Below are 26,880 nucleotides of genomic sequence, written 5' to 3'. Positions count from 1 at the left end.
AATCCACACACAGTCTTGGGTTCCCATGATAGATCACAACCTAAAATAATCATATCAATACTATTTATCATTTTTTTCCAACCAGAAATAATTTATTTTCTGCCTGTCCAAGTTTATAGAAGGAGTTTTCCCTCCCAACTCCTGCATTTTTATTATTATTTCCCAGTTTGACACGTGTTCAGTAGATCCATATATGCAGCCTGTTTTTGAGACGCACTGAGCACCTGCAGCTACGATCGAAGCCAGTGGGGAGTTGCCAGGTGCTCAGCACCTCTCAGGATCAGGCCAGTGGTATCTCTATTGTATTAATTATGTCTGTGTTGGCTCTAAATCAGTAAGTCCATCTTTAATCTCCAGTTGTATGAGATGTTGACCGTTTTGCTGCTAGGGGTTATGTGTACAGATTGTTGATTCTGAGCTCGGGTGTGTGTTAGTGTATGTCGTCGCAGCTCAGGCATTAAATGGAGGCTGATTTGGAATGTCTCTTGACTTCCTATTGTTGCTGTGTTTTATTATTTGTCTGTCTTGTAACAGTTGTTACTGTTTGCTACTGTTTTGTTCTTTCCAAGCAAGAAAGAGAGATGAAGGGCATTTTCACCATGAAATGGCTGACTTAGGGAAATGGTGTCCTGTCTTTTATTGGATGATGCCGTAGTGTGACTCTTGCATTGAGAGATGAATTAAAATCGAAGTATTTCCTGTACATATCACTTGTAAATCATCTGACTCCTTTCAGGCACTGTGACTTGGCATACTGTGCAGGAGGAACGTTGTTTCTCACACACTGCAGAGATATTCAGCGTTTGAATCTTTTACCGACGCACTTTATATCTGGTTTTGCCAATTTCATTTTATATGAAGCTTGAAATAATTTATAATCTAAAATAGTGTGAATAATTATTGGGGGCACTTTTCAAATAAGAATAGTATTTTCTGACCTAATTTGAGGAAGAGAACTTCTGGCAGTGGGACAAACTCCTGTCTGAGCAGTGTCCCCAACTGTCCATTGAAATCTCTCTTTAAAAAAATGTTCCTAATGTTAAATTGATTAAATAGGACACTGAGAGGTGACTGAAAGGGGGTGCCAGCTGCATCAAATGATTTGCTGGTCTTGGTCCATGCCACAAAAACCAATGATGCAACTGGACTCCTTGTGGACAGCCTCAGCTGAGAGGTCAAGATCTGAATAGCTATGAAGAGCAAACTCCCCTCTTGGAGGACAGGTCTGAGGCCCATTGGTGGGAGTTGTTGAGGCATGTTTGCTGTACTACTGTCCAGCTGCTCTGGAGATAAAAGAAGGTAGTTGGTCTCCAGGCCTGCACCATACAGCAGCTCTAACATCACAAAGAAAACATATGGGGCTGACACACTGGCCAACGTGTACTGTGTACTCTACTCTCACTCAGTGGTTATTTTAAGGGTGTGTGATATTGAGTTAAAGTTCAAGAATGTAGATGATTTCTATCTCATCTTCAGACATAGTCTCTGTGCGTTGTCGCCATCTTAAACATGCAGTGTTTGTGTTTCTTTTCAGTATGGTGATTACGATCCCACTGTTCACCAGCGTGGCTTCTTAGCACAAGAGGAGTTGCTTCCAAAACGGGTAAGGAGTTCAACCAGGCAGAATCCTAAATTCGTGGCTGAGTCTCTAGGACTTACTGGCATCTTCTGTAGAATAGCCCTGTAGGATTACCTACAAAAGCCACAACAGTAAATTATTTTCTCTTGACCAAAGTTCCCTTATTGAGGCAAGTGATACAATGTACCATGCCCCTTGGCCACAAATGTTCACCTGGTAAAGCTGTACCGGCACAGCAGCCTAGTGTAGACCCAACTTATACCGGCAGAAGGTATAGAAACACCACCCCCTCACCAAATGACATTAGCTATGCCAGCAGAAGCACTCTTCTGTCAGCATAGAATCATAGAATACCAGGGTTGGAAGGAACCTCAGGAGGTCATCTAGTACAACCCCCTGCTGAAAGCAGGACCAATCCCCAGACAGATTTTTGCCCCAGATTCCTAAATGGTCCCCTCAAGGATTGAACACTCAACCCTGGGTTTAGCAGGCCAATGCTCAAACCACTAAGCTATCCCTTCCCCTGCATCTACACTGGGAGATTTGCTGGCATAGCTCTTGGTATGCCTATGTTGCAGCGGGGAGCAAGCCTCCCAGCCTGTGTGGCCAGACTCTTGCTAGCGGGGCTTGAGTTGGAGCACTAAAAGGAGCAAGTGTGGAGATTGTGGCTCGGGCTCTCAAGCCCACATGACCGTCGAGGCTTGAGAGCCTGAGCTCCAGCCCAAGCCACAGCATCCATGCTGCTGTTTTTAGCAGGCTAGTATGAGCCCCGCTAGCACAAGTCTATCTTCCCCAGGCAGGGAGGCTCCCTCCCAGCTGCAGTGGAGATGTACTCTCTGTGGCTGGCAGAGGGACATAGCTATACCCACAGAACTTTGTAGTGTAAACCTGGCCATACTGAATGAGGACATCTTAATCTGTATTTAGAATATTTTAATAAATATGGAAGTGAATGTTTTCTGCCCACTGTCTTTTGCCAGAATAGCAGCTGCATTCCGCAGGTGTCCAGGTGTTGGCTTCGGGGTGGTTGGAGTGTGGTGTGCTCAGGAAGGCTAACTGAGAGCTGATTAATGAGAGCATAGGGTTGATCTTGGCTAATCACGAGGGAGTTGGAAAGGCGTATGAACTGGAGATTAGAGGTTAGGGTTGGGATGGTGTATGTGAGAGGACAAAAAGGGCATTTTGAGCTTGAGGCTCCCTGTTTCTGGCTCATTAATCAGGTGAGGAGTCAAAGCCACAGGTAGGACAATGTGTGCTGAGGATTTCTCTGCCTGTCTCTCTCAGGTAATTAACCTGTACCAGATGACTCCAGAAATGTGGGAGGAAAGAATAACAGCCTGGTATGCAGAACATCGAGGCAGGGCAAGGTGAGTGTCTGTTAAGTTGGGCTATTGACTGGTGTAAATTCTCTAGCCTCTCTGTGAGCAGTCAGAGTGAATAAGGTCTCCAAGATTCCTAGCGGGCTATGGAGGAGTTCTGCTAAAAGAGCGCCTCTGGTAGGTCAAGCTCAGGGCTCTGCCAAATTCACAGCCGTGAAAAACGCATCACGAACCGTGAAATCTGATCTCTCCCCCACCTCGCCCCCATGAAATCTCGTCTTTTGTGTGCTTTTACCCTATACTATACTATTCACTGTAGCAGTGCTGGAGGAACCGACCAGGGGCCGTGCTCCTCTTGACCTGCTGCGTACAAACAGGAAAGAATTGGTAGAGGAAGTAGAAGTGGGTGGCAACCTAGGCAGCAGTGATCATGAGATGGTTGAGTTCAGGATCCAAACAAAAGGAAGAAAGGGGAGAGCCTGGATTTCAGAAAAGCAGACTGAGACTCCCTTAGGGAACTGATGGGCAGGATCCCCTGGGAACCTAATATGAGGGGGCAAGGAGTACAGGAGAGCTGGTTGTATTTTAAAGAAGCCTTATTGAGGGCGCAGGAACAAACCATCCCGATGTGCAGAAAGAATAGCAAATATGGCAAGTGACCAGCTTGGCTTAAGAGCAAAATCTTCGGTGAGCTTAAACTCAAAAAGGAAGCTTACAAGAAGTAGAAATTTGGACAGATGACTAAGGAGGAGTATAAAAATATTGCTAGAGCATGCAGGGGTGTAATCAGGAAGGCCAAGGCACAATTGGAGTTGCAGCTAGCAAGGGATGTGAAGGGTAACAAGAAGGGTTTCTACATGTATGTTAGGAACAAGAAGGTGGTCAGGGAAAATGTGGAACCCTTACTGAATGAGGGAGGCAACATAGTGACAGAGGATGTGGAAAAAGCTGAAGTACTCAGTGCTTTTTTTTGCCTTGGTCTTCACAGACAAGGTCAGTTCCCAGACTGCTGCACTGGGGAGCACAGCATGGGGCGGAGGTGAGCAGCCCTGTGTGGTGAAAGAACAGGTTAAGGACTACTTAGAAAAGTTGGGCATGCACGAGTCCATGGGTCCAGATCTAATGCATCTGAGGGTGCTGAGGGAGTTGGCTGATGTGATTGCAGAGCCAGTGGCCATTATCTTTGAAAATTAATGGCGATTGGGAGAGGTCCTGGATGATTGGAAAAAGGAAAATATAGTGCCCATATTTAAAAAAGGGAAGAAAGAGAACCCGGGGAACTACAGACCTGTCAGCCTCACTTCAGTCCCTGGAAAAATCATGGAGCAGGTCCTCAAGGAATCCCTTTTGAAGCACTTGGATGAGAGGAAGGTGATCAGGAACAGTCAACATGGATTCACCAAGGGCAAGTCATGCCTGACGAACCCGATTGCCTTCTATGATGAGACAACTGGCTCTGTTGATATGGGGAAAGCAGTGGACATGATATATCTTAACTTTAGCAACATTTTTAATACGGTCTCCCACAGTATTCTTGCCAGCAAGTTAAAGTAGTATGGATTAGATGAATGGACTATAAGGTGGTTAGAAAGCTGGCTAGATTGTCGGGCTCAACGAGTAGTGATCAACAGCTTGATGCCTAGTGGGCAGCCGGTATCAAGAGGAGTGCCCCAGGGGTTGGTCTTGAGGCTGGTTTTGTTCAACATCTTTATTAATGATCTGGATGATAGGATGAATTGCACCCTTAGCAAGTTTGCAGATGACACTAAGATAGGAGAGGTAGATACGCTGGAGGGTAGGGTCCTCGGTATTCTCTAACCCGATGGTCGTTAGGTTCCTCAAGGGCTTAGACCGGATGTACCCACAACAACGTCAGCCCGTCCCGACGTGGGACCTCAACCTGGTTCTCTCCAAGCTCACAGGTCCTCCATTCGAGCCACTGGCCACCTGTTCACTTCTGTACCTATCCTGGAAGACAGCCTTCCTCGTAGCCATCACCTCAGCAAGGCGTGTTTCTGAACTCAGGGCGCTTACATCTGAGCCCCCTTGCACAGTTTTTCATAAGGATAAAGTGCAGCTTCGTCCACATCCTGCCTTTCTCCCTAAGGTGGTTTCTCCTTTTCATATCAACCAGGATATATTTCTCCCGGTCTTTCATCCTAAACCACATGCCACTCGCCAGGATCAACGTTTGCATTCCCTGGACGTACGCAGGGCCCTGGCCTTCTATATTGACCGCACAAAGCACTTTAGAAAGACGATGCAACTCTTCGTTGCAGTGGCCGACCGAATGAAAGGCTCACCGGTCTCCTCACAACGCCTATCCTCCTGGATTACGTCTTGCATCCGGACTTGCTATGACCTGGCAGGAGTCTCAGCACCGCACCTCACCGCTCACTCCACGAGGGCCCAAGCTTCCTCGACTGCTTTCCTGGCACATGTTCCGATCCAGGACATTTGTAGAGCGGCGGTTTGGTCATCAGTCCACACATTTACAGCTCACTATGCACTAGTGCAGCAGTCCAGAGACGATGCTGCTTTCGGATCAGCGGTTTTGCACACAGCAATGTCTCACTCCGACCCCACCACCTAAGTTGGGCTTGGGAGTCACCTAATGGAATGGATATGAGCAAGCACTCAAAGAAGAAAAGACGGTTACTCACCGTTGTAACTGTTGTTCTTCGAGATGTGTTGCTCATATCCATTCCAAACCCGCCCCCCGTCCCCACTGTCGGAGTAGCCGGCAAGAAGGAACTGAGGGGGCGCCGGGTCGGCTGGGGTATATATTCAGCGCCATGAAGGCGCCACTCTAGGGGGCTCCACAGCCGACCCGCCGGTGTTGCTAGGGTAGAAAATCTTCCGACGATCGTGCACGCGGCGCGCACACACCTAATGGAATGGATATGAGCAACACATCTCGAAGAACAACAGTTACAATGGTGAGTAACCGTCTTTTATGAGTATGGCTGGTGTGGTACAATTTTGTATGTAGACAAGTCCTAAAGGAGCAGTTGGAGAGAGCTTTTACCACTCCTAGTGCCCCCTGCTGGCCAGTCATAATAGTACGTTGATGGGATTCCAGTGGGAGGCTTTGGAATGCCACTGCAGGAAGGCCATGTGTGTGGTAGGTAGGGCGTGGCAACACTCCTGCTGAGTCACTGAAATGACTGTTGAGATGGGAGTGATGCTCAGTGGGCAGGAGAGAGAAATAGGAGTCTGGATTCGTGAGATTTCACCCACTTAATGATTCCTTGTACCACAAGCTAGTATGGGTGGTTATACCCTTACTGCACAATACACTCCTCCTTCGGGATGAGCAAAAAGCAAGAGATGTCAAACACACAAACTGAGTCTGTTCAAGGGATTGGGGTAGAGACAAGGCCTGAAACATTGCATCCTCTGTGCTGTCATTAATAGACATTAGGATGCAGGTAAGCTGCAAACTGGGATTTGCTGGGGATCTTTATTGATCCTGATGGTAAACAGAGACTTGACCCTTGCAATAGAGACAGTCCTGGCTCCAGTGCGTTACATGCCTGCAAGGCTTAGAAGGCGCCTGTTTTCCCCCTTTCTCTTCCTGTCTGTAACTTTGGCCTGTATTTACCTGACAGAGATGAAGCTGAAATGGAATATTTGAAGATCGCTCAGGACCTGGAGATGTATGGAGTAAACTACTTTGCAATTAGGGTGAGTTCAGAGTTTGGGTCATGTTTTCAAGGCATCTTGAGTCCATTGTGTGTCTGGGGCAGGGGAAGAGGCATTTGAGAGGGATAGTCTTAGTGTTAAAGGTCCCCTTGTCTTGAGACTACTGTGTGGAACTCAATGCTGGCTGCACTCCCGCAGTATTTTATCTGTGGGCGGGGGGAGGGGGAGGCAGTGGATAAGCTGCTGCCAGAAGCCTCCCAAGAGGATGAGTGAATGAGTCACTACTGCAGTGCACTATGCCTGGGAAGCAGGATCCCCTCTGGGATAGTTGGTGCTGCATCCCTGGTCAGGGCTGGATGAAACTAGTTGGATGTAACTGTTTGTGTCAGATCCTCCTTAAATCTTCCTGCTTCAAATGGAAATGATGTGTTCTGCTCTGTTCTTCCCTCCTGTAGAATAAGAAGGGCACCGAGCTGTTGCTTGGGGTTGATGCACTGGGGCTTCACATCTACGACCCAGAAAACAGGCTGACCCCCAAAATCTCTTTTCCATGGAATGAGATCCGGAATATCTCTTACAGTGATAAGGAGGTAGGGCATCTTTAGCCTATGTACAAATACCATAGGAATGCAATAACAAATCAGAGGGACTTCTCTTATCTCCTGTTTCACTTGCTCTCTCAGTCACAGCCAAAGCTGTCTCAGTCTTTCCAGTAGAACCCTTAATTCCCAGGCTTTTGTATGGTTTTTTGAAAGCAGGTGTTCAAGAGCTCAGCCCAGGAGCTATTTTTTTATTTATTTATTATTTTTAGAGCCCTCTGTTTAACCATTTTAAAAAGAAAATTATCCCTAGTATGCACAGCCCAGCCAGCTGAAAGTTCAGAAGGTGAGAATCTTGTCTTACTATGAATATGCCCTGGCATCGTGAAGTATAATTAAATGCATTCCTGGTAAGAAGAGCTTTTGGCTCACTGCTTCATTATAGTACTCTGAGCTTCCAAACTTTCAGACTGCCAGGCTCAATGCAACAGATTGAATCTTTTCTTAGGTGTCAAGTAGTGTAGGCCCAACACCTATGGTCGATTTTGATTAAACTGTTGATGTGAATAGGAATGGCTTCCTGAATAGTTGTAATCCAAACACCAACACCACTAAGACTAGAATAAGGGCTTGGCTACACTTGCAAGTTACAGCGCAATAAAGGAGCCATGGGCTCCCCAGCTCATTCCCCGTCCACACTGGTTCTCCACCTTGGCGAATGGAATAACGTTTGCTGCGCCCTCCCTGGAGCACTGTGGTGCCAGTGTGGACGACCTGTCCTGTTAATGCGCTCTGATCGGCCTCCAGAAGTGTCCCACAATGCCTGTTCTAGCCTCTCTGGTCATCACTTTGAACTGTACTGCCCTCAGGTGATCAACCATCAGACCCGCCCTTTAAATTCTCTGGGAATTTTGAAAATCCCCTTCCTGTTTGCTCAGCTAGGCGTGGAGTGTCCTCAGCGAATCTTTCCAGGTGACCACACCTCCACGCACCAGGCGATCCCCAGTATGGAGCAATGGCGAGGTGCTGGACCTCATCAGTGTTTGAGGGGAGGAAGCTGTCCAGTCCCAGCTGCGCTACAGCCGTAGGAATTACGATACCTATGGGCAGATATCAAGGGACATGACAGAAAGGGGCCATGACCAGGACGCTCTGCAGTGCAAGGTTAAAGTAAAGGAATTGCGGAATGCCTACCGCAAAGCCCGTGAGGCAAATAACTGCTCCGGTGCTGCCCCCACAACCTGCCGTTTCTGCAAAGAGCTGGATGTGATACTTGGGGGTGACCCCACCTCCATTCTGAGTACCACTGTGGACACTTCAGAGCCCAGTTCAACAAGACAGGAGGAGGAGCAAAGCAGGAGCGAGTGTGCTGAGGCGGAGGAAGGCACCCCAGAATCCCTAGATGCATGCAGCCAGGAGCTGTTCTCAAGCCAGGAGGAAGGTAGCCAGTCGCGGCAGCCAGCGCTTGGGGAAGGACAAACACCAGAGGAGGTTCCCGGTAAGCGGCTTTTATTTTGGGAAGGAAGTTATTCGGTGGGGGCTCTCGGGGCAAGGAGGATTACGGCTGCATGCATGCCTAGATAGGGCGTTGATGTGCTCTCACATTGTGGTAATCGGCCTCAGTGATCTCTTCAAAGGTCTCATCCAGAACTTGGGCAATGTGGTTGCACAGGTTTCTCGGGAGAGCCACTGTGGTCCTTGTCCCAGTAAGGCTAACTTGTCTGTGCCACTGTGCCGCGAGGGGCGGGGAGACCATTGCTGCACACAGGCAAGCTGCATATGGGCCAGGGCAGAAGCTGCATTGCAGTAGAAGACCCTCCCTTGCTTTCCAGGTCACCCTCAGCAGTGAGATATCTTCCAGGACGTATTCCTGTGGAAAATGTGAGGAAAGTGTTCAGTATAGGGGCCCCCTGCCACTGTTGGCTCTCCCCATGGCACAGAAACCCAGAGGACAGTATAGCCGTGAAACAATCAGTCACGCTTGACCCTGTGCTTTCTCACCATTTTGGGGCTCCCATGGGTTTATGTGCGCTTGCTTTGGGACAGGCAAATTATGCTGTTGTATAGGCTGTGCTTGCCTTTAAGTACAGAGGAATCATTGCTTTGTCTGGTTTGAACAGGGCTGCCTCTGTTAAGTGTTGCATTTTGCCTTTACAGATGCAACCTTGAGATCTCAGCCGTCCATGTTATCACCGGCTGAAAGACTCCAAAGAATCAGAAAGAGGCCACGTAGAAGCAAGGAAGACATGTTGCATGAAGTAATGCAGCATTCAAGTAATGAAAATCAAAAAGTGCAGGAGTGGCAGGAGAGTAAAAGGAGGATCCGCCAGCAGAACGAGGAGTGCTGGCATAAAAGCATGGTGCTCCGGCAGCAAAGCATGGATCGGCTGATAAGCATAATGGAGCACCAAGCAGACTCTATCCAGGCGCTCGTAGCCATGCAGGAGGAGCATTATCGCGCCCCCCTCCCCCCTGCAGCCCTTGTCCCAAAACTTTCCCTTGTGCCCCCATTTCGCCTCCAACCCACTTTCCCCAACATCCGGGTTCTTACTGCCAACACCTGTAGCTTCACCACCCAGCCCTGAAAACTATGACCCTTACCCACTGCACTCAACCCCCATCACCATGCAGTATAGCCATCCTGAAGTGCAGCACTCATTGCACAGCACTCCAGACAGGACATACGCAAATCTGTGATCGTACCATACCCCCCCACACCCCACCCCCTTGCCCTTTCTGTTTCCCAAGCAGTTGTGTTTCTTTTCAATAAATGGATTTTTTGGCTTTGAAAACATTCATTATTATTGCATAAAGTAAAAGATACTTTAGCCCAGGAAGGAAACAGGCACTGCAAGTCAGCGTAGCAAACACAGATTCTACTAACATTGGAACCACTGCACTTCACTCCCTGAAGGGCACCAGACATTACTGGTGGCTTTCAGCCTCAAATTGCTCCCTCAAGGCATCTCTAATCCTTGCAGCAGCGTTGGGCCCCTCTAATAGCCCTGCTCTCTGGCTGTTCAGATTCAGCCTCCAGGTGTTCAATCTCCGAGTTCCATGCCTGAGTGAATCATTCACCCTTCCCTTCACAAATGTTATGGAGGGTACAGCACGTGGATATAACCGTGAGGATGCTGTCATCGGCCAGGTCCAGCTTCCCATACAGAGAGCACCAGTGACCCTTTAAATGGATAGAAGCACACTCCAAAGTCATTCTGCACCAGCTCAGCCTGTTGTTGAACTGCTCCTTGCTGCTGTCAAGGCTCCCTGTGTAGGGTTTCATGAGCCACAGCATTAAAGGGTAAGCAGGGTCTCCAAGGATCACAATGGGCATTTCGACTTCCCATACGGTGATCTTCTGGTCTGGGGAAAAAAGTCCCGGCTTGCAGCTTCCTGAACAGGCCTGTGTTCCAAAAGATGCGTGCGTCATGCACCATTCCAGGCCAGCCTGCATTAATGTTAATGAAACGCCCGCGGTGATCCACAAGCGCTTGGAGAACTATAGAGAAATACCCCTTCCGATTAATGTACTCGGAGGCTAGGTGGGCTGGTGCCAGAATTGGAATATGCGTGCCATCTATCGCCTCTCTGCAGTTAGGGAAAACCATTTGTGCAAAGCCATCCACAGTGTCCTGCACGTTACCCAGAGTCATGGTGGTTCTGAGCAGGATGCGATTAATGGCCCTGCAAACTTGCATCAACACGATTCCAACCATTGACTTTCCCACTCCAAACTGGTTAGCGACTGATCGGTAGCTGTCTGGAGTTGCCAGCTTCCAGATTGCAATAGCTACCCGCTTCTCCACCATCAGGGCAGCTCTCAATCTCATGTCCTTGCGCCACAGGGTGGGGGCGAATTCCTCACATTGTCCCATGAAAGTGGCTTTTCTCATCAAAAGTTCTGCAGCCACTGCTCGTCATCCCAGACTTGCATGACAATGTGATCCCACCACTCAGTGCTTGTTTCCCAGGCCCAAAAGCGGCGTTGCACGGTGCTGAGCATGTCCGTGAATGCCACAAGCAAACTCATGTCGTATGCATTACTCGAGTCGCAATCGTCGTCTGAGCCCTCACTGTCCCTTTGGATCCTAAGGAATAACTCGACTGCCAAATGTGACGTGCTGGTGAGACTCGACAGCATACTTCTCAGCAGTTTAGGCTGCATTCCCGCAGACCGAAAGGGAAGATGGAGTGCGCAGTACAAAAAAAGTTGAAAGATGGCGCCAAATGTGGACGGAAGCACAGGGAATGCTGGGATGCGAACCGATGCATCATGGGGCGTTGGGACAGGACCCAGAATGCCCCACCCCCTTCCCACAAGCCAAAGCGCCAGAATGGGAATAGGTGCTCTGTGGGATAGCTGCCCATAATGCACCGCTCCCAATACAGCTGCAAGTGCCGCAAATGTGGTCACGTTGCAGCGCTTTCCCTACTGTGCTCTCCGAAGGTGGGTTTAACTCACAGCACTCTACATCTGCACGTGTAGCCATGCCCTAAGGAGGTAAAATTGACTATAGAAAGTGAAAATGACCAATTCCCTGTCCAGTCTGAGGGAATTGCACAAAGGAAACTAGCTACCTTCATGACAAGTAAACAAATTAGCTGTTTAATTTCTGTTTTATTTTTAATTTAAAGATATTTGATGAGGGCAAAAAGCTAAAGATTTCTCACTTCAGTTGAGTTCATTCATGTTTTTCTTAAGTGATAAGCGCCTAATCTTTTTTTTTTTAAGAATTAAAACTAAAGCTCTCCATAATGTAGAGCAACAGCCCAAGCACAACCGTTTTTCTTCTCCTAAGACTCTTTTCTGCCCATATCCAGGTCAGTGCAGTGAAAGCTCCCTGATCATGCGTTACTCTAGGACTCTGAGGCTGAAGCAGCTGCAAGTAGGCCTTGACATAATAGACTGTAATAGATCTTTCTCCTGGGGGAAAACACTGTCATCTTCTATCATGTCAATAATCCTTGTAATAAAATGACCACAAATTGACCTGACATGATAGTAAGCAGGCTTAATAGCAGTGAATGACAGCTATATTGACACAGTGAAGATGTTTAATCTATTTTAACAATGATCAACTGTGTATGTGGCACTGGTATTACTCTGGAACCTGGGGTAGAGGGCGGGCCCAGGTTCCCCCCAAACCTCCCAACTCTTGATCCAACACAGGAGGTTCCACCAGAGGGGAAGGTCTCTGGGCTGTTCCCCGACCCACATGGTGGATCAGCAGAAACTGCAGGGATTGTTCTTACTGTTTTTTTCCCCATACTGGCCAGTGATGAGGTTATCTGAGTGAACAGCAGATTTGAGCCATGAAAGTGGCCAAACTGAGGGCTACTGTGAATCTCTGAGGCAAGCAAAATCCACCAATAAGCGCAGGACCCCCCCCCAAGGTAGAGGAGGAACTTTATCATTAATATATCTATAAATAAAAAAACATGGACTCTGTTGGAGTTAAAATCCAAAGAAATTCATGCACATCAGCCTATGTGGAAGACTTAAAGATCAGGCACTGTTTGCTGAGGTCAGTTGTGCTAAACTCCTCAGGCAGTACAATGTATCGTACTGCCTTTATGCAGAAGGGTTGTCTGTTCAGCCAGCTTTTTTGGGGGGTGGGGTGGGGAGGCCCTCTAAAACTGCAGTGACCTTGTGAAGTATCCTTTTGTTAACTGAGAGTCCCCATCCATTCAGTTCATTATATGGCCCCCAGCACCATGATGCTTGAACCCCCATCCCTGGCAGTACAACTAGAACTGTATCACCTGAGGCTGGAGAGAGCTGATTGTAGTTGGGAAGTACTTTGAATGCAGTAAGCGCCAAGGAGGGGATGAAATTGTTTAGGGTGGCACAAGATTGTGTAAATACACTTAGGAGTAACAGGATAAAATTTTAGACCGCAGAATAGTCTTTCCAGGGAAGTGGGACCATAAGGCCTGTAACATAAGGTTAAGTTGGCCAAAGTCTTGGAGAATAGACTGTATGGAGCAATCACATACTGGCCCTCAGGGTTGGGGGAGATAGACTAGAAGCATGAGTGGAATATAACTGGACTTGGTAGGATTAGATTTTTATCGGTAAATGTCAGTTTCACAGTATACACACAAACCACCGAGAAACTATTTCCGTCGATGATGATCAAAATTTACAGATAGGCAAAGTAAGAAAAATGCTGCTTGAGAACTTCTTAGAGTTTGATTTAAGCATATTTGTTTTGTATATTTTGCCATGTACTGTTGACACTTTGTGTTTTAACGATCAGGAAGCTAAAGATTTATAAATCTCAACATCTACTGAGATTAAATTATTATTGTCTGACACCCCTTCTCCCCCCTGTTGTCTGAACCTCCCGGTTTCCTGCAACTGTGAAAATTTAAACTGATAAATGTTGAAAAATGCTTAAAAATAAACATCAATATTATCCATCAAAATGATAAAAAAATAAAAATCCAGTTCTGCTAAGCCTAAATAGAACTGTTTGTTTAATTAACTGCTTTCTTTAATTAAGCACCAACCCACTGGGCAGTTCAAGCTAGTTCCTCTACTCCAGGGGTGGGCAAATTTTTTGGGCCGAGGGCCACATCTGGGTGGGGAAATTGGAGGTTGGGGTGTAGGAGGGAGTGCAGGGTGTGGGAGGGGGTACGGTGTGCAGGAAGGGGCTCAGGGTAAGAGATTGGGACAGAGGAGTGGTGTGGGGTGTATGAGGGGGCTCAGGGAAGGGGGTTGGGGTGCAGGGGGCTCAGGGCAGGGAGTTGGGGTGCAAGAGGGGTGCGGGGCATAGGAGGGGGCTCAGGGCAGGGAGTTGGGGGGTGGGGTGCAGGCGGGGTTTGGGCTCCGGCCTGGCTCTGTTTACCTAAAGTGGCTCCGGGGTGGCAGCGGCACGCACTGGGGCCAGGGCAGGCTCCCTGCATGCCTGCCCTGGCCTCATGCTGTGCCGCTCCAGGAAGCGCTGTGGTCCCTGTGGGAGGAGGGGACGGAGGGCTCCGCATGTGCCCTTGCAGCCCCTCCAGGTACCTTCCCCAAAGCTCCCATTAGCTACAGTTCCCCGTTCCCGGCCAATGGGAGCCGTGGGGGGCGGTGCCTGGAGGCAAGGGCAACTCACAGAGCCCTCTGCTCCCCTGCCCAGGGACCGCAGGAAAGTGGTGCCAGCCGTTTCTGAGAGCGGTGTGGGGTCCACGGGGCCACAGGGGGCAATCCCGCAGGCCGGATCCAAAACCCTGAGGGGCCAGATCCGGCCCACGGGTTGTAGTTTGCCCACCCCGATCTACTCTGATGGGCCACAATTGTTTTTAATTCTCCCTGTTCCTAGTTCCCCATATCCTGCTGGACAGAAGCACCTCGCCTTTGGTTGGAAGGGTGGGTAAACAACCCCATCCAAGACCTGTTTGCTGATCATCAGAGAGCACTTGCTGAGCAGACAGGAATCACTCTCTCCTCTTGCAGCTTAAGGACATTGCTTCTGGAGGCACTTGAGCTTTCCTGATGGGGAACAGCAGTTCTTGATTGCTTTTGATCCTAGCTAGCCTGCTTGGCAGGAAGCCATGAGGACTGCTCTCAGGCTTGTTTATCCAGCACTCCATTGACTTGCTCTTAGCCAGCATGCTGTGAAATTCTTTCTGCTACCCTGTTTTGTTCTAGGCTCTAAGTTTGATAACTTTTTTTTTCTTTTTCTCTCTTTTCAGTTTACAATTAAGCCACTGGACAAAAAGATCGATGTCTTTAAATTCAATTCATCAAAGCTGCGTGTGAATAAGCTGGTAAGTTCACAGGCACAGTGATTTTATTGTCTGCAACAGTGGCTCTTGAGGAAGTCTCTATAGGCAATGTGAGGCAATGTTCTTTCAGGGTTTTCCTTATTTACACATCTTGGCTACTCTCAGAGGTAACACACTTAACTTGAGGGACTGCAGGTCTGAGCTAATGTTTCGGATCCAATCAAGAATTTATAGCCTCTGAGAGAGGCTCTCTTCCATTGATCCCCTTTTTTTGAGCCTTTTGGTTACATCTGCCCTGCACTGTAAATAAAACATTATTCTCATCTCCTTCATTCCCTGAATGTCCTTTTGCTTCTCCTGGGCTTCCCCTTGCTGCTCTGCTGATGTATTTCAGGATGATCACAGTGTCTAATAGAAAACACTAACTGGTCTGTGCTCACTCAGTACTGTGCCTCTATCGGGACACATCCCTTGAGTCATGACAAGTGGTTGTCTGAAGAGGAGAGACTAACTCTGATCCATTGCATTCATGTTACTTATGGCCATTTATGCAACGTGGAAAAAAGTCACTCACTGTAGACATTCGTGTCTGATTTGACTCTAAAGTTTACAGCCAGAAAACCACATCATAAATCTAGAGCCAGATTCTCAAAATTGGTCGGTAGCCAACAGTGCTTGTTGAGGCATCCAGACTAGTAACCAGACTTTCAACAGCACTCGGCATCAAGAGAGCACTAAGAGCTGCTGGCTCTTGAACATCTGTAATCCCCATTACTCAGCTGCTCTCTCTAGAGAAGTCTATTTTGGGTTCTTTTGGGGGTAGGCAGAGGGATTTCTGTCCTGACTCTGCCAACATAGTCTGCCCTTCACCTAGTCTCAGGAAAGGTACTGTTACCTTACCAAGGCAGGGCCTAATCCTTGGGCCTTATACATATTGTACTCTCCTCAGTCTCACAATGGTATAGCTCCATTGACTTCACTGTACTGAGGCCCTTAAAGATGCGTCTGAGGGAGGTTATAGAGTTTTCACCTATCCCTTAGCTTTTTCCCCACCATTCTTCCCACCACTGTCAGTTTCAGATCATCCTCCTCCTCTGCCCCTAAGGGCTAGAATCAACTACATTGCTCCACAAGCTGTGCAGCAGGCATGGCTGAAGGGCTCCAGCAAGGCTGTGATCCTGCTCCAGGCTGGTTGGTGTAAGTGGGTTGAATGCTGTGCATCGGGTAGCCTTTCTCTCTTTTCATTCCCCCCTGCTCCTTCCAGAGACTGAAGATACATTTCTTATGGCACTGTAAACCTCATCCCATAGTGCTCCTTGAAACCTGGAGGGGCGTTGTGATCCAGTGCATAAGAAAATGCATTGGGATGTAGAAGACCCGGGTTTCATACCTGAGGGTAACTCACTCCACCTTTCTGTGCCTTGGTTTCCCCATCTGTAAAATGGGGATAATGATACTTTGTAAAGTGCTTTCAGATCTATGAATGAAGGTGCTATATGAGCACTAAGTATTAATAACTCTGGTCTATGTGGTGGCAGTACAGATCATGTCATCCAAGTATGTATGTGTTCATTTCTTTCCTTTCTTCCCCCTTATCTTTGGTTGGGACAGATTCTTCAGCTGTGTATTGGAAACCACGATCTATTCATGAGGAGGAGAAAGGCAGACTCTTTGGAAGTCCAGCAGATGAAAGCACAGGCCAGGGAGGAGAAGGCCAGAAAGCAGGTGAGAGACACCTTGTAATACAACCCAGCTGTGAGCCAAAATCAGAAATATAAATATACCAGGAGGGAACAGAATAGCACAAACCACCAACACTAGGTGTGCAAGGCAGGACCTGCTGAATTGTTCCTCTAGTAGCCTGCCCTGTTATTACCTGTAGTTCTTACGCTTCGGTATGTGGGCTGATGGCAGAATGGCTGACAAGTCACCAGACTACAGGCTCGGAGGTATAAGTGGGTGGGGAAAAGGATAACCTGTGCGCACGGTACATATGTTTGCATCCATCCCTACCTAGTCCTGTTGCAGGAAAGTTGTACTGTCTTGAGGAAGTTGATTGTAATTAAGGCAGGAGTTGTGCTTTGCCATTGCTCTGTGCTCTCATTTCCTAATTAGATGGTGATGCAGCCTGCATGCTGATTTGGTCCTGGCCTCTATCCGCCACAGGTCAGGCGGCAGGAACGACAGACACATCACAGGCAGCAGCTTGTAGCCAATGAGCATATATCAGCAAATTGGATTGTATGAATCATTGTTTTCTGTTCATGGACCTTTTCTACTCACTGAAACCCACACAGCTAATCTGAGTGCTGCTGCTTAGAATATAAACGTTCGTTTCTGGATAAGCCACTAGATAGCAGCAGTATCAGCCAGCTGTACCAAGAGACTTTAAATGCAGATGTACTGCTCTTGGGTTTGGACATGTCTACTGGGATTTATTGCCCAGGCTTGGGGGTTAGAACTGAGTACCTTGCCCAACCTCCTGCTATGCTCTGGAGTGCCATGCAGGAGACCTGTGTCCAGTTCTCCTTTCTTCAGCTTCCTATGTTCAGAGAGACTCAGAGCATGGCAAGGGCAGCACCCTTGTCTTTGGTTGGGAGGAGAGAATGCTTGCATCTAACCTCGGTGCCTCTGGCCAGTGTAGGAATGGTGTTGGCAGACTAAAAGGATCCCCAGGCAATCCTCCTTGAGGTTGAGGATGATGAGTGACCTGGAATCTTCAGGAGTTAGCGGGGAAGAGGGCGGTGTTTGGAATTTGATGGGCTCTTTGAGGGATATGGAGGACCTGTCTGAATGAAGCCAGGAAGAACTGAAAAGCCTGGGTGACTGCCTGGTAGGAGTCCAGGGGCTTGGGAAGAGTTACCAGGGAAGTGACCACCTGGCTCTGGAGGTGGGGAGTGGGTACACATTTATCACTGAATTTGAGATGAAATGGTTAGAGCTTTTGCAAGTGGGCCCAGAGGAGGAGGAATAATACCTGGTTCATATCTAGTGCTTTTAATCCCAAGATCTCAAAGTGCTTTGCAGAGGAGGTCAGGCTCATGATCTTGATTTACAGAGGGAAAGTGACCTGAATGGGATAACAAGTGGTGATTGATGAAGGGTACCTTTAGTAGAGAGAAGCACCATCGTTAAAGCAATGGGTGTCCTGCTTTCAGAACATAGCCAGTGCCTGAGGATCACAGGGGGATGGCTTGCCTCCTTGTTCGGCTCATTAAACTCAGCATGGCCTAAGTAATGCAGTGATCTATACATGTAGCCTTGGTAATTATAATGGGCCCATCACTGTGAGATCTGGGTGCTGAGAGGTGGTGAATTAACTGGTTTTGCAGTTCCCTTCCATCGCTTGATTAGCAAAGGTCACAAGTTGTACAGTGTGCAGCTGCTGCCTAAAATACTGAATGTGGGGTGCTTTCAGAGGCAGTATATGTGCTGCACGTTCCCCTGGGAGCTGGTGGAAGGGATTCCGCTAGATTAGGTTGTATCAGGGGGGGCTGACTGGCTGTTTCTCACATGGAGAAGTCCTTCTTGCACACTGTGAGAGGAGGCAGCTTGACTTGTATAGGAATCTTATTGTTGGTAATCTTATGCTTTCTGGCCTATCCATTAAATGAATGGAATGGGGAAGAATTTCCAGTGCATTAGGCTTAATTTGCTGTTGTATCTGATGGAAAATAACAAAGGTCCGTGTTGTTTGAACTTGTGGTTTACAGTACTTGTCATCCTGAGATCACAAAGTGCTTCACACGCATTAATAGGCCTGTCCCCTTTTGATAGTGAAATATCCCTAGTTGACAAATGGGTAAATTGAAGCAGAAGGAGGAGATTTTACTTATCTGAGTGCTCTCCAACCACCAGACAACATTCCAATCCTGTCCATGAAATGCACCATACCTAGGGAATTGTAACAGGGTTGGGGGAGACCCCATCCAGTGCGAGGCGAGTGCGTCCTGTGTCTCTTAGGGTGTAGGGGTGGGACGTACGTAACCTATGTCTATGCCTCCTTAGCCTGAGTCAATATACTTGCCCTTCTTAGCAGGGCAATGAGGCCTAAAGGCAAAAGTCAATGTACTTGCCTCTAATAACTGGGCAGTGCGGCCCAATGGCCAGTGTCAATAATTTGCCTCAGTCAGAGGGGCAGTAAGGCCTAGTGGCTAAAGTCCATAGGTTCACCCCTCTTAGCAGGGCAGTAAGGTCTAATGGCCAAAGTCAGTAAATTCATCCCTGGCAGCAGGGTAGTGAGGCCCAGCGATCTGTCAGGAAGGGGGCTGCCACACACAAAAAGGGGTCTGGGCCCTCCCTCTCCACTGGACCCCAGTCCAGGGTCCTGGGAGTGCCCGGAACATGTGGCACTGAGTCAGTGGGACGGTTCTGACTGAAACACGCTGACTCAAAATTCAGGTTCAATAACTGGGCCACTATCTAGTTGCCCTGGGCTGCTTCCTACTATAGTTCCCGCTGCTGCAATCTAGGTATCTCAGCTGTCTCCGGGTTCCCTGGTCTGCACTGTCCCCGGCGACTCCAGACTCTGCAGGGCCTCCGTGGGTAGCTTGGCGTCTGCCTGGGTTCTGGCATCTCCGGCTCCCACGGCCTCAGGCTTCGTCTGATCCTTGGCTGGAGCCGATGGCATCCTTCCTCCCTGGCGGTCAGCAGCAACTGACCCGAGCTTCTCCCTTTTATACTAGTGCATTTGGAGCATGCCCAGTAGAGCTGAGAGGGCTTGGTTAACACAATGTGTGTTAACCCTTCCCTGTCCAGTGTGGGGCGAGTGTGCTCCGTCGCAGGAATACACTGAACGTTGGTTATTCTAATATTTGTTATTTCCTTTCCTTTCTCTCCCCTCATCTCCCTAGATGGAACGACAGCGGCTGGCTCGAGAGAAGCAGATGAGGGAAGAGGCAGAGAGAACAAGGGATGAGTTGGAGAGGAGGTTGTTGCAGTTAAAGGAGGAGGCGACAATGGCCAATGAGGCTCTGGTATGTCTTTGTGATGGTTGTTCTCCAGTCACTGCAGACATTCGTGACTTCCTTTGCTGAAGTCAGCAGACATACAATGTGCATTCTGGGACTGTTCGTAAGCCCCGGTTTGTGAACACTGATTAAAAAGACAGATGGGTCAGTTGAATGGTGTGGTGCAAGGGCCCTGCTACGGCACAGTCTCAGTGGAGGATTAACTGGAGGCAGAGAGCCTGAGAGTATCTGAGTCTTGGTTGGGAGCTTATTGCAGTGGCCAAGGCACTGCAAGGATTGTGGAAATGGGGAATTTGAGCACATGTGGGTCATAATATAAAGGTGGGGCAGGGAACTTAGGGTCCCTACCATAGGGATCTTGGACATGTCAGGGTGGGGCCCTTGTGCATGCTGACACTGCTGTATGTGTTGGCTCCCAGATGAGATCTGAAGAGACCGCAGACTTGCTGGCTGAAAAAGCGCAGATCACAGAAGAGGAAGCCAAGCTGCTGGCTCAGAAAGCAGCTGAGGCCGAGCAGGAGATGCAGCGGATCAAAGCCACGGCAATCCGGACAGAGGAGGAGAAACGGTTGATGGAACAAAAGGTCCTGGAGGCAGAGATGTTGGCATTGAAGATGGCAGAAGAATCGGAGAGAAGGTCAGAGGGAGGAACCCTACACCTGCTTCCATGCTCTACTTTCCAGATCTGCCACTGAGTTTAGCTGAGACCGTATCCTGGGGTCACACCTTTATTCAGGGCTTCCAAACTGTGGTATCCCAGACACGTGTGAGGGCTAGTTGGCCACAAAACCCAGCTGGTTTCTTTCTTTAGGCAGCTCTGTTTGTCAGAATTAGGCTGCTGCTGAATGGTAAACTGATGCTAATAAACATATCAGGCCTCCCTAATTTTCGTGTATTTAAGCCTGATGCTGAAGAATTCTTATAGGAGAGATACAATGAGGAGAGAGTGACCAGGAGAGGGAATTTCAGCTACTGGCTTTGGTGGGTGGTTGGAATATATTCTTCCTTTCAAACTGTCCATAGGACTCTTCTTCCCTTGCTCATCTTGGAGCACTAACTAGGAGCTGTAGGATCAGCCACAGAAATACCTGCCGTATTCTCTAAAGTATTTGGCTCCATTAATTAATAACACTTGAGTTTTGCTTCTAGATATTAAACTCAATTCATCGTTCTCCCCTTTGCTCTGGCTCTTGTCACATGTTGCATTAATTAGTTGGTGAATTAAAAATAACACTAACTTCCTCCCTGTTATCAATTATGAGTGCATTGGGCTTCAGCCCTCTCGCTTGTTCAATAACTTTATCCCCAGTCATCCCTTCTCTATCTTGAGCTCCTGTAAATTCTGATTCAGCAAAGAAGGCTTCTCTCTCTCTCTCTCTCTCTCTCTCTCTCTCTCTCTCTCCTTTTGCTTTCTACCCAGGATGTGTCCTCAGGAGCTGCCATACATCAGGGATAAATGGTAGTACACCTCTACCCCGATATAATACGCATATAGCGCGCTAACCCCGGGGCTCCGGCAGCAGTGCTCGGGTGGTGCTTTAAAGGGCCCAGGGCTCCGGCTGCTGCAGGGAGTTCTGGGCCCTATAAATCACTGCTGGAGCCCTGCCGTCACTACCCCAATGTAACAGCTTTCACCTATAACGCGGTAGGGATTTTTTGCTCCCAAGGATCGCGTTATATCGGGGTGGAAGTGTATTAGAACCCTTGGGCCCTGAGATTGGCATGTTAAAGTCCATATAGGACTTGTTGGGCATTTTCTTATGTTCCTTTTAGACAAACAACCCTCTGTAGATGATTAATATTCAGAAGCCCAAAGCTTCCTACCTCTGCTCTGATTTTGATCACTCAATGTGTTCCCAAGTTGTCGTCCTCACTCTAGCAGCGTGACCTGATTCTCCAGGTGTCAGTCTTTTTGCAAATGCTAACACAACATCCTTATTTTAGAGCACGCCCTTTTGTGACTTGGATTTCCTGCTGCTTCTTTGTTTGGGTTCTCCACTGCCCCGCAGGCCTGAGACCTGATCAGCCCCTCTCCCATCCCATATTAAACCAGCCTTGGGTGAAACTCAATGTTCACCACTAAAATGGGGGGGGGAACCCCTTAAATTTAGAGTGCCCTAAATTGAGTGGGTAACAGCCCCACATGCAGTATCAGATCCTATCTAGAAGGAGAAGACCTGGTAGGTCATCTAGCCCAGTGGTTCTCAAACTAGGGCCATTGCTTGTTCAGGGTAAGCACCCTGGCGGGCCGGGCTGGTTTGTTTACTTGCCGCGTCCGCAGGTTTGGCCGATCGCTGCTCCCGGTGGCAGCGGTTCACCGCTCCAGGCCAATGGGGGCAGTGGGAAGCAGCGGCCAGTACTTCCCTCAGCCCGCGCCGCTTCCTGCAGCTCCCATTGGCTTGGAGCGGCGAACCACAGCCAGTGGGAGCTGCGATCGGCCAAACCTGCGGACACGGAAGGTAAACAAAGCGGCCCGGCCCACCAGGGTCTTTCCCTGAACAAGCAGCGGCCCTAGTTTGAGAACCACTGATCTAGCCGGTCTTCTCCATCCTTGGCAGTCAGTGCAGGTTTGTTTTCTTCAGTATTTGTCTAGTCTAGTTGGAAGGTCTCAAATGATTGGGTTTCCATCATTTCCCTTTTGGAAATTATTCTGCAGCTTAATAGATCTCATTGCCTGATAAATCCCAACCCCCCTACACCCACACTTTGGTGCTGCTCCATTTCTCCTTCTCTGACTTTCATCCCACTCCATTCCTTCCCTGTCCGTCTCTGATCTAATGTTTGTTACTGTACATAGGGCAAAGGAAGCTGATCAGCTAAAGCAGGACCTTCAAGAGGCTCGAGAGTCTGAGCGGAGAGCAAAGCAGAAGCTCTTGGAGATCACCAGCAAGTCGTCCTACACTGTAAGAGTGTTTTGTATTACAGCTCCATTTTTTCCCAGGAAGAGGGCAGCATCCACTTGAGGGCTTTGAAAGAAGTTGGGCTGTTTTCCATAGTGCCACCTCCTAATCAGGGGGGTTATGAGACTACTTTGTTATGGAACTCAGGGGAATTGCAAACAATTTCCTGTGCTCCTCAGCCAAGTCCAGATCTGGTGGTCTGCAGTTTAGCAGAGAACAGACTGCTTCACTCTGTCTCCCATGTACCCTTTTGCCTAATACAAGAACAATGAGGTACAAATGAAATTGAAAAGACAACAGATTTAAACCGAATAAAAATTGTGTTTTGTTAACCTGTGGAGACAAATATAAAGTATTGAGGCCAAGGGCTTAGTAGCATTCAAAATAGGATTAAACACTTGTGTGAATAAGGGCATCCTCTGTTTCCTTAGATCAGATAAAAATTGATCAGAACCTATAAACGCATTAACCCAACCTCCCTTCCTGTGTTCAGGAAGAAACTTCCCCCGTGAGAGATTACTATGTAACTGCTAGTAAGAGGAGCACACCTTCCTTTGACGGATCTGGTACTGGTTGCCATTGAAAACCAAATACTGGGCTAAATGACAGTTGTTCTGATCCAGTCTGGCAATTCCTTTCCTCCTGGCTTCTTTTGCTGTGAATTTTATTGGGACCTGTGAATGCCATCAAGTGGTCTCCACCCTGCAGCATACACCTGTTGGCCTTGCTATCCATCCTGTTGTTTGTTAGTACCAAGAGGTGGGAGACTGTGGCTTGAAGGAGTGTGAATAATTTCCACAGATACATCCCATCTGGAGCAATTACCAAATCTTTCACCATTTCAATTTTTCTTTGAAATGCCATCACCTCAAGTAAGTGTTTAAACAAGCCGCGTGAAGGTGGTTAGAAGTAAATGACTTCTCGTCCACATTCTCCAAAGATATCTGCAAATGATCAGAAACTTTTAAGAGATTGCAGTGATTAAATATCCAAGACTTCCAGACTTCGGGCCCCTCCACTGAGTGCTAGCTGCTTCCGTGCTTCACAGACCTACTCTTTGAACACACCTAGCTTTACTACCCTATGGACCAACAGGCTGCTGGGGTCCAATAATTCTAATGATGACTTTGTCGTACCCAGATGGTGGAGGATTGTGGTTTGGAAGCCGAATGATCATATCAGCCAAGTATCAACAGCTGTGAGGAGCTTGCAGCTCCAAGCTCCCTCAGGCTGGTGGGTCTGTCCTTTGTTAAACCCACAAAGCAGAGGCTAGCGAGTTCTCTCCTCTCCTGCACACACCCCTCTGACTCATTCTGTGCTAATCAGCAGCCAGTGTAGATCTATTTCGCCTATGGAATGGAAGTATAATTAAGGGGAAGATTGTTGGACAGAATCAAGCTTGACTCCACCTGTCCAGCTGCATCTGTTCTAGAGGCATAGAATAGAGAATTGTTTTTCCTGCTGTATATTCTGTTGCCTTCCTCCCACATCCCCTTTCCTTAGAGGCAGGGGACCTTCTCCCACCAGAGCTCCCAGTATGGAGAAAGAAATGGAATGCCTCTCTCATCCCCTGTGGATTTGCTGGTGCTCCTGCTTCTGCCCTTTGGGTTAACTCTGCAGGTACCAAGACATCACACCAGTTCAAAGGTTGCTATTTTCCAGGGTGCCAAATGTCAGCAGTATGCGAGTATAGCTATTGTACTTTCATAAGTACAGTAATACTTTGCTATGTACATATTTTAAAGCGTTCTCTCCTGTCCTTCCATTGCCATGCCTGTCTGTTTCGCTTTTCCCATGGGATCTCTCTCTTGCTGCTCTGCTCTGCTGCATGTGTGTTCCAGGGCAGTCAAGTGAAATGTACTGAAATCCTGTTCTTGCACATTGCTTCAAAGAGCTGGCTTCTGGTAAGTCCTCCTTCCCTGCTATCACGCAGAGGGACCCAGCTGGGCAAGAGCCATCAAAGAAAGAGAATAAGAACATAGTGGCTTAAGGGGGAACAGGAGACGTGTCCCTCAGGTGAAGGCAGCTGTCTAATACATAGTACAGTACCCAGACTTCCTCCCTCTGTTAATCAGTCTGTCCCACTGAACGTGTTCTTTCTTGTCTCATTCCTGTACTTCAGTTACACAGTCCCTCAACTCCAGAGCCGGCAGGATCTGATCCCTCTGTGCTGCCTAAGGAAGGAGAGGAGGATGAGAGTAGGAGGTGGCTAAGCTACAGAAAGGACAGGAGGAGACTTACTATTTTTGTAACTTAATCTTCCACCAAACAAACTGGTAGCAGATATGCTTTATAAAAGTTGCTAAGTTGTTCTCAGAGCTCTTGAAGCCCATGGCCAGCCTGCCTTTGAGGGTTTTTTATGTTACCACGCAGGGAGAATTAGGCTTATTTAGGGCCAGTGTGTGAAATTGAGTCTCAGATCAGCAGGGGTAGGAGGCATCTTTGCACCACTCTTCAGTGACTCAGTTTGGGCTGATTGGCTCCAAAGGGAGTGTTATCAGGTTCCCATCGGTGGGAAGGAGAGAAGGTCTTTACGTAGGTGGGGGTGGGGGGGGGAACACCCTTGAGGCTCTGAGAAGAGCATTATGGAGCCTTTACAATCAATGACATCACACTTTTCAGATGCGACTCTTGATCTTGGCTCTCAGCAGCTACCTCCACTCCCTCTCCTTGCATAATGATCTATCCCAGCCCTTTGTTTTTTTCCATTCCTGGTACCTCTAGTATCTCATTATTTCAGTGTGCCCTCAGCCTATTTCACTGCGCTTAGATACTGAACACTCCAGGCAGTTCTAAATATTGTCTGCCTTTCTTTGATCCTTTTAGCATAACCAATTCTCCTCTGCTTGCCCCAAATTTTCCAGCTGGCAAGGACAAAAGAAGATGGCAACTTACAGGCCATGACTATGACATGGCTTTGTTTTCATTCCTTCTGCCAATCAGTGTCTTCCCTGCCTTCAGGCACTTAAACCTTACCTCTTGGTGACGGCCGCTAAAAGCAGACTATTAGGCTGGGTCTACACTACTCACCTGAATCGGCGGGTAGAAATCGACCTCTCGGGGATCGATTTATCGCGTCCCAACGGGACGCGACAATCGATCCCCGAATCGACGCTCCTACTCCACCAGCGGAGGTGGGAGTAAGCGCCATCGACGGGAAGCCGCAGAGGTCGATTTTTGCCGCCGTCCCTACAGCGGGGTAAGTCGGCTGCGTTAGGTCGAATTCAGCTACGCTATTCGGCTGACAGACCTGCGGGTGGCTATATTACAACAGAAAAACTTCAAAAACAGACTCCAACGAGAGACTGCTGAGCTGGAATTGATATGCAAACTAGACACAATCAACAAAGGATTGAATAAGGACTGGGAATGGCTGAGCCATTACAAACATTGAATCTATCTCCCCTTGTAAGTATTCTCACACTTCTTATCAACCTGTCTGTACTGGGCTAGCTTGATTATCACTTCAAAAGTTTTTTTTCTCTTAATTAATTGGCCTCTCAGAGTTGGTAAGACAACTCCCACCTGTTCATGCTCTCTGTATGTGTGTATATATATCTCCTCAATATATGTTCCATTCTATATGCATCCGAAGAAGTGGGCTGTAGTCCACGAAAGCTTATGCTCTAATAAATTTGTTAGTCTCTAAGGTGCCACAAGTACTCCTGTTCTTTACACAAAAAGAGAGACTGTCTCCTGCCAGGTCGCTGTCCTTGGTGCTGACCACCCACGGGTGAGCACCTTTGAGGCACAGGGCACCTCCAGCACCGTCTGTACCGAGACCTCTGCTGAGCCTAAAGCGAGAGACACGGAGTCAAGGCATAAACATAGACATGCCTCCTCCACAGCACTGACCACAATGGTGCAAGAAACTGCACGGAGACCCTCACTGACGGTCATGCGGCCACCACTGGCACCGTCTACTTTGTCAGCACTGATGGACAGAGTCAAGATGCTGCCGTCTGCATCGGCTAAATCAAGCCGCAAGATACTGGCTCACTGTACGGCTCCATCTAAGACTACATCATCAGTGCCACCAGTACTGCAAGCAATGGCACCACAACAATTTCTCAAACAGACATTTCAGTCTCTTTGGTACTGATGGCTCTCCAGAATGCATTGACACAGACCAGCCTACATCCCTTATTGCACCATCAATGCTTAGCGATGAAGAGAATGATGAAGAGGAGGAGGATGCCTTTTAATCACAGCATT

The 26,880-nt window shown here is 48.2% G+C and overlaps 2 protein-coding genes across 9 annotated transcripts in view; both read left to right on the top strand.

Moving 5' to 3' along the window:
* Nucleotides 1–26,880, top strand: part of NF2 (NF2, moesin-ezrin-radixin like (MERLIN) tumor suppressor) — a 107,531-nt gene that overhangs the window by 36,918 nt on the left and 43,733 nt on the right. For all 8 annotated transcript variants that reach the window (XM_054006803.1, XM_054006802.1, XM_054006801.1 and 5 more), the window contains 9 exons: nt 1,535–1,603; nt 2,864–2,946; nt 6,510–6,585; nt 6,999–7,133; nt 14,763–14,837; nt 16,407–16,520; nt 19,649–19,771; nt 20,185–20,402; nt 22,563–22,668. In XM_054006803.1, coding sequence (XP_053862778.1) covers nt 1,535–1,603; nt 2,864–2,946; nt 6,510–6,585; nt 6,999–7,133; nt 14,763–14,837; nt 16,407–16,520; nt 19,649–19,771; nt 20,185–20,402; nt 22,563–22,668 — 999 coding nt within the window. The remainder of the gene's footprint in view (nt 1–1,534; nt 1,604–2,863; nt 2,947–6,509; nt 6,586–6,998; nt 7,134–14,762; nt 14,838–16,406; nt 16,521–19,648; nt 19,772–20,184; nt 20,403–22,562; nt 22,669–26,880) is intronic.
* LOC128824894 (uncharacterized) lies at nt 7,717–9,790 on the top strand. Its single transcript, XM_054006810.1, has 2 exons — nt 7,717–8,580; nt 9,240–9,790. The coding sequence occupies exons 1-2, from the start codon at nt 8,205–8,207 to the stop codon at nt 9,665–9,667; spliced, it is 804 nt and encodes a 267-aa protein (XP_053862785.1). The 5' UTR covers nt 7,717–8,204; the 3' UTR covers nt 9,668–9,790.

The sequence above is a fragment of the Malaclemys terrapin genome, chromosome 16, assembly GCF_027887155.1.
Source record: "Malaclemys terrapin pileata isolate rMalTer1 chromosome 16, rMalTer1.hap1, whole genome shotgun sequence".
Taxonomy (NCBI): Eukaryota; Metazoa; Chordata; order Testudines; family Emydidae; genus Malaclemys; species Malaclemys terrapin.
This window is presented reverse-complemented; position numbering and strand designations above follow the sequence as displayed.

Excerpts from the sequence above, each read along its gene's own strand:
- LOC128824894 (XM_054006810.1), top strand. The coding sequence starts at position 8,205 with ATGACAGAAAGGGGCCATGACCAGGACGCTCTGCAGTGCAAGGTTAAA. Across the intron at positions 8,581-9,239 it reads AACACCAGAGGAGGTTCCCG|ATGCAACCTTGAGATCTCAG; the intron begins GTAAGCGGCTTT and ends TTGCCTTTACAG.